Below are 7784 nucleotides of genomic sequence, written 5' to 3'. Positions count from 1 at the left end.
TGTCAGTCACCACATTGGTGTTGGTTGTCAGTCACCACATTGGTGTTGGTTGTCAGTCACCACATTGGTGTTGGTGTTGGTTGTCAGTCACCATATTGGTGTTGGTATAGTTGTCAGTCACCACATTGGTGTTGGTATAGTTGTCAGTCACCACATTGGTGTTGGTGTTGGTTGTCAGTTATCACATTGGTGTTGGTTGTCAGTCACCTTATTGGTGTTGGTATAGTTGTCAGTCACCACACTGGTGTTGGTTGTCAGTCACCTTATTGGTGTTGGTATAGTTGTCAGTCACCACACTGGTGTTGGTTGTCAGTCACCACATTGGTGTTGGTGTTGGTTGTCAGTCACCACACTGGTGTTGGTATGGTTGTCAGTCACCACATTGGTGTTGGTATAGTTGTCAGTCACCACATTGGTGTTGGTATGGTTGTCAGTCACCACATTGGTGTTGGTATGGTTGTCAGTCACCACATTGGTGTTGGTATAGTTGTCAGTCACCACACTGGTGTTGGTTGTCAGTCACCATATTGGTGTTGGTATGGTTGTCAGTCACCACACTGGTGTTGGTTGTCAGTCACCATATTGGTGTTGGTATGGTTGTCAGTCACCACATTGGTGTTGGTGTTGGTTGTCAGTCACCACACTGGTGTTGGTATGGTTGTCAGTCACCACATTGGTGTTGGTATAGTTGTCAGTCACCACATTGGTGTTGGTGTTGGTTGTCAGTCTCCACATTGGTGTTGGTGTTGGTTGTCAGTCACCACATTGGTGTTGGTATGGTTGTCAGTCACCACATTGGTGTTGGTATGGTTGTCAGTCACCACATTGGTGTTGGTAATAATAATAATAATAATAATAATAATAATAATAATAATAATAATAAATAATAATAATAATAATATAATAATAATAATAATAATAATATATGCCATTTAGCAGACGCTTTTATCCAAAGCGACTTACAGTCATGTGTGCATACATTCTACGTATGGGTGGTCCCGGGGATCGAACCCACTACCCTGGCGTTACAAGCGCCATGCTCTACCAACTGAGCTCAGTGACCGACCAGTCACCGTATTGGTGTTGGTATGGTTGTCAGTCACCACATTGGTGTTGGTAGAGTTGTCAGTCACCGTATTGGTGTTGGTAGAGTTGTCAGTCACCGTATTGGTGTTGGTATAGTTGTCAGTCACCACATTGGTGTTGGTGTTGGTTGTCAGTCACCATATTGGTGTTGGTTGTCAGTCACCACATTGGTGTTGGTTGTCAGTCACCACATTGGTGTTGGTTGTCAGTCACCACATTGGTGTTGGTGTTGGTTGTCAGTCACCACACTGGTGTTGGTATGGTTGTCAGTCACCACATTGGTGTTGGTATAGTTGTCAGTCACCACATTGGTGTTGGTGTTGGTTGTCAGTCACCACATTGGTGTTGGTGTTGGTTGTCAGTCACCACATTGGTGTTGGTATGGTTGTCAGTCACCACATTGGTGTTGGTATGGTTGTCAGTCACCACATTGGTGTTGGTAGAGTTGTCAGTCACCGTATTGGTGTTGGTATGGTTGTCAGTCACCACATTGGTGTTGGTAGAGTTGTCAGTCACCGTATTGGTGTTGGTAGAGTTGTCAGTCACCGTATTGGTGTTGGTATAGTTGTCAGTCACCACATTGGTGTTGGTGTTGGTTGTCAGTCACCATATTGGTGTTGGTTGTCAGTCACCACATTGGTGTTGGTTGTCAGTCACCACATTGGTGTTGGTGTTGGTTGTCAGTCACCACATTGGTGTTGGTGTTGGTTGTCAGTTATCACATTGGTGTTGGTTGTCAGTCACCTTATTGGTGTTGGTATAGTTGTCAGTCACCACATTGGTGTTGGTGTTGGTTGTCAGTTATCACATTGGTGTTGGTTGTCAGTCACCTTATTGGTGTTGGTATAGTTGTCAGTTATCACATTGGTGTTGGTTGTCAGTCACCTTATTGGTGTTGGTATAGTTGTCAGTCACCACATTGGTGTTGGTTGTCAGTCACCACATTGGTGTTGGTGTTGGTTGTCAGTTATCACATTGGTGTTGGTTGTCAGTCACCTTATTGGTGTTGGTTGTTGGCCTATGGTCACTATCAGTCAGTTTTATGACCTGCCATTACAAATTATTTATGGCCGGGGAGGGCTGGTATATATTATTCTGTTGCGCTGAGGGAAGATCAGAGAGAATAACCGTCCTCTTTAGACATCATCATGGAAACTCAGAAATGGTCTATCGTGGCCCTGTGTCTGCTGGGGGTTTTGGGTTCAATCACCGCCAAAGGTAAAAGATCTGCCAGACACACATTTACTCTGGATGGTCACCTGACCTGACTTAGCTCATCTCCTACCCTTCTCATTGACTTACTTCTAGACAATCACTATGACTTTCTTCTGAGTTGTGTTTGCAATTTATATTCACTCTTTTCATTGGTTTCTACGGTCCTTTCCCCTCAAACCTTCTTACTCTCTCCTTTCACTAATGTCCTCTCACTCCATCATCATACTCTCTCTCTCACCTGATCTTACTCTTCGACTACTCTTCTCTCTGCTGGATCTCCTCTCACTTGTCGTAAACTTCTAAACTCTTAATTCTCTGTCTCTCTTCTCTCTCACCTAGCTACACAAGTTCTTCTGAATCTGACAAAACATCAAAGTACGAAGAAACTACTATCTGCAGTCCTAATTGAAACCCATGATAAAATGTAATTGAAGCACTGTCTGTAACCTCCTATCGATAGTATATTGCTGTAGCAATCTATCTACAGTATGTTACGGTACTCTCCTATCTACAATATACTACTGTAGCCTTCTATCTACAGTATGTTACTGTAGCCTCCTATCTACAGTATATTACTGTAGCCTTCTATCTACAGTATGTTACAATAGCCTCCTATCTACAGTATGTTACGGTACTCTCCTATCTAAAATATACTACTGTAGCCTTCTATCTACAGTATCTTACTGTAGCCTCCTATCTACAGTATATTACTGCAGCCTTATATCTACAGTATGTTAATGTAGCCTCCTATATACAGTATGTTACTGTAGCCTCCTATCTATAGTATATTACTGTAGCCTTCTATCTACAGTATGTTAATGTAGCCTCCTATATACAGTATGTTACTGTAGCCTCCTATCTACAGTATATTACTGTAGACTTCTATCTACAGTATGTTACTGTAGCCTCCTATATACAGTATGTTACTGTAGCCTCCTATCTACAGTATATTACTGTAGACTTCTATCTACAGTATATTACTGTAGCCTCCTATCTACAGTATATTACTGTAGCCTTCTATCTACAGTATGTTACTGTAGCCTTCTGTCTACAGTATGTTACTGTAGCCTCCTATCTACAGTATGTTACTGTAGCCTCCTATCTACAGTATATTACTGTAGCCTTCTATCTACAGTATATCACTGTAGCCTCCTATCTACAGTATATTACTGTAGCCTCCTATCTACAGTATGTTACTGTAGCCTCCTAACTACAGTATGTTACTGTTGCCTCCTATATATAATATGTTACTGTAGCCTCCTGTCTACAATATGTTGCTCTAGCCTCCTGTCTACAGTATGTTATGGTACCCTCCTATCTACAGTATGTTACTGTAGCCTCCTATCTACAGTATGTTACAGTAGCCTCTTATCTACAGTATGTTAAGTAGCCTCCTATCTACAGTATTGTACGGTAGCCTCCTAACTACAGTATGTTACCGTTGCCTCCTATCTACAGTATGGTACGGTAGCCTCCTAGCTATAGTATGTTACTGTAGCCTCCTAGCTACAGTATGTTACTGTAGCCTCCTAGCTACAGTATGTTACTGTAGCCTTCTATCTACATTATGTTACAGTAGCCTCCTAGCTACAGTATGTTACTGTAGCCTCCTAGCTACAGTATGTTACTGTTGCATCCTATATATAATATGTTACTGTAGCCTCCTGTCTACAATATGTTGCTCTAGCCTCCTGTCTACAGTATGTTACGGTACCCTCCTAGCTACAGTATGTTAGTGTTGCATCCTATATATAATATGTTACTGTAGCCTCCTGTCTACAATATGTTGCTCTAGCCTCCTGTCTACAGTATGTTATGGTACCCTCCTATCTACAGTATGTTACTGTTGCCTCATATCTACAGTATGTTACTGTAGCCTCCTATCTACAGTACGTTACAGTTGCCTCCTATCTACAGTATGGTACGGTAGCCCCCTATCTACAGTATGTTACTGTAGCCTCCTATCTACAGTACGTTACTGTAGCCTCCTATCTACAGTATGTTTAGCTGATGAGAGAATAAAGACCAGGCAAGTGAAGTATGATAGTCGTCACTAAATGTCTCCTGGAGCCTGATCAAAGACCAGTCCATAGGGTGTTCATATCTACCCCCTCTGATCTCTCTCTCTCTCTCTCTCTCTCTCTCTCACACAGTTCATAGGGTGTTCATAACTACCCCCTCTGATCTCTCTCTCTCTCTCCTCTCTCTCTCTCTCTCTCTCTCTCTCTCTCTCTCTCTCTCACAGTCCATAGGGTGTTAATCTCTACCCCTCTGATCTCTCTCTCTCTCAGTCCATAGGGTGTTCATCTCTACCCCCTCTGATCTCTATCTCTCTCAGTCCATAGGGTGTTCATCTCTACCCCCTCTGATCTCTCTCACATTCCATAGGGTGTTCATATCTACCCCCTCTGATCTCTCTATCTCACAGTCCATAGGGTGTTAATCTCTACCCCTCTGATATTTCTCTCTGTCAGTCCATAGGGTGTTCATCTCTACCCCCTCTGATCTCTCTATCTCACAGTCCATAGGGTGTTCATCTCTACCCCTCTGATCTCTCTATCTCACAGTCCATAGGGTGTTCATCTCTACCCCTCTGATCTCTCTCACATTCCATAGGGTGTTCATCTCTACCCCTCTGATCTCTCTATCTCACAGTCCATAGGGTGTTCATCTCTACCCCTCTGATCTCTCTCACATTCCATAGGGTGTTCATCTCTACCCCCTCTGATCTCTCTATCTCACAGTCCATAGGGTGTTCATCTCTACCCCTCTGATCTCTCTATCTCACAGTCCATAGGGTGTTCATCTCTACCCCTCTGATCTCTCTCACATTCCATAGGGTGTTCATATCTACCCCCTCTGATCTCTCTATCTCACAGTCCATAGGGTGTTAATCTCTACCCCTCTGATCTTTCTCTCACACACAGACACTCTCTCAAGGTAGATTATATCAAATATTACAGAAGTTAAAACATTTGTATATTCCTGAAAGGTTTGCTCTGTGTAAGTTTTGAGAGCTAGAAGAGTTCAGATAAGTGTGTTGTAGTTAAGCATGTTTTTATTAGTGTGTTTTAGATACGTATGTTTTTGAAACGTCTCTGTCTCTGGTCCAGTTGAGGAGGAGAACCCAGAGTTCTGGAGAGCCCAGGGTGCCAAGGCTTTGCAAGCGGCTCTGAACAGGAAGTTGAACACCAATGTGGCCAAAAACATCATGCTCTTCCTGGGTGACGGTGAGTGACCAATCACTGTCCAAACCTCACATCAGTGGTGTATTAACCGTATCCAAATCTTACATAACAAATACAATGAGCGACACTCATTCGAAACCTCCTTTTCCAGACTATTCTAATTCACCAGTTTACAGTCCAGTACAACCCCAGTGTGCCCTATTTCTCTGTGCCATTCCCCCCAAGGTATGGGCATTACCACCATCACAGCAGCTCGAATCCTCAAGGGCCAGATGCACAACCAGTCTGGAGAGGAGACAGTGATGACCATGGATACTTTCCCCCATGCGGGCCTCCTCAAGGTACACAAACAAACAAACAAAGCTTAAGATACATACATTAACATGCATAGAGATACCCACAGAGATCACACTTTGTTTGATGTGCAGCTGCAACCATGAGTACCTCTTTCAGAGGAACATATTGTGTCTGTTGTGTATCATGATGTATGTATGAGGTGCATATTATTCATGTGTATTCCTTTCTATCCCTTAATGTGTGCATGTACTGTCTGTCTGTGTGCAGACATACAGTGTTGACTTCCAGATCCCTGACAGTTCATCCACAGCCACAGCCTACCTGTGTGGTGTTAAGACCAACCTGAACACGGTCGGTGTGAACGCTGCTGCTCGCAACGGAATCTGCAAGACCCAGAAGGGCAACGAGGTCACCTCTATTCTCAAGTGGGCCAAAGATGCTGGTAGGAACCATATCTCTGTCCAACTTCCCACATCACTAGGGCCCCGACTTTGTCCTGATCCAGTTGACTTACCAGGAAAACCTTACAGACGATAACTAGGGTCCAGAGTTTTTCCTGGACACGTTATATAATCAGGTGGGTGTTAGATACCGATACAAAACACTAATAAACACAAGAGAGATAACAGTTGGCTAGATGTTCAGTTGAGTCTATAAGGACCACCTGTAGCTGTTGGCTGGAGTCTGGGCCCTCTGGCTTCTTTGGTAATCAGGTGTTGTGGCCTGGTGCAGTACTGGGCTGCTGATGGAGGCGGGAGAATGTTACCTTGACTGTTATCATGTTCCCTTATCACCAACCATAAATATTTCATAACTTCCAGCTCCACAGCCCTGACCCTTACACAGGAGGCTGATATCCCTTCAGAGACAGGCCTGACCCTTACACAGGAGGCTGATATCCCTTCAGAGACATGCCTGACCCTTACACAGGAGGCTGATATCCCTTCAGAGACATGCCTGACCCTTACACAGGAGGCTGATATCCCTTCAGAGACAGGCCTGACCCCTACACAGGAGGTTGATATCCCTTCAGAGACATGCCTGACCCCTACACAGGAGGCTGATATCCCTTCAGAGACAGGCCTGACCCCTACACAGGAGGCTGATATCCCTTCAGAGACAGGCCTGACCCTTACACAGGAGGCTGATATCCCTTCAGAGACATGCCTGACCCTTACACAGGAGGCTGATATCCCTTCAGAGACATGCCTGACCCTTACACAGGAGGTTGATATCCCTTCAGAGACAGGCCTGACCCCTACACAGGAGGTTGATATCCCTTCAGAGACAGGCCTGACCCTTACACAGGAGGCTGATATCCCTTCAGAGACAGGCCTGACCCTTACACAGGAGGCTGATATCCCTTCAGAGACAGGCCTGACCCTTACACAGGAGGCTGATATCCCTTCAGAGACAGGCCTGACCCTTACACAGGAGGCTGATATCCCTTCAGAGACAGGCCTGACCCTTACACAGGAGGCTGATATCCCTTCAGAGAGAGAGATTAAAAGCAACCATGTGTTTGATAGAGAGAACAACATAGAAAGCGCTTTCAGCAGCAGTAAAACTGATTAATTACTTGCTATGAGCATAATAACTGTAAGTATTCTAATTTCAATGCTGAATAATGTGATATCTGACACAAAAACACAGCCACATGGCTATATCACACATTAAAAATACAGTAAGTATTCAAAACCAAGGGTGATTATTTTGATAGTGGACAAGGTTTGACGGAAAACTTTCCCCTGACCCTCTCCCTCCCTCCTTCCTTTCTGACTTCCTCCTCTCCCTCCCTCCTTCCTTTCTGACTTCCTCCTCTCCCACCCTCCTCCTCTCCCTCCTCTCACTCTTCCTCCTTCATTCCCTCCTAGGTAAATCGGTTGGCATCGTCACAACAACGCGGGTCCAGCATGCAACACCTGCCACAACCTATGCCCACAGTGCCAGCAGGAAGTGGTACAGCGATGCAGACATGCCCGCCTCTGCCAAGAAAGA

General features: G+C 44.5%; 1 protein-coding gene across 1 annotated transcript in view; it reads left to right on the top strand.

Annotated features, from left to right (window-relative positions):
• Positions 1 to 2182: 2182 nt before the first annotated feature.
• Positions 2183 to 7784, top strand: part of alp3 (alkaline phosphatase 3) — a 21950-nt gene continuing 16348 nt past the window's right edge. The window contains exons 1-5 of the mRNA XM_052467888.1: positions 2183 to 2304; positions 5415 to 5531; positions 5715 to 5830; positions 6054 to 6228; positions 7661 to 7784. The exon at positions 7661 to 7784 is cut by the window's right edge and continues 49 nt beyond it. Coding sequence (XP_052323848.1) covers positions 2235 to 2304; positions 5415 to 5531; positions 5715 to 5830; positions 6054 to 6228; positions 7661 to 7784 — 602 coding nt within the window. The 5' untranslated portion in view covers positions 2183 to 2234. The remainder of the gene's footprint in view (positions 2305 to 5414; positions 5532 to 5714; positions 5831 to 6053; positions 6229 to 7660) is intronic.

This window comes from Oncorhynchus keta, chromosome 18 (assembly GCF_023373465.1).
Source record: "Oncorhynchus keta strain PuntledgeMale-10-30-2019 chromosome 18, Oket_V2, whole genome shotgun sequence".
In the NCBI taxonomy this organism is placed as follows: Eukaryota; Metazoa; Chordata; class Actinopteri; order Salmoniformes; family Salmonidae; genus Oncorhynchus; species Oncorhynchus keta.
The sequence above is the reverse complement of the archived record's forward strand: the minus strand, read 5'-3'. Positions and strand labels throughout refer to the sequence as shown.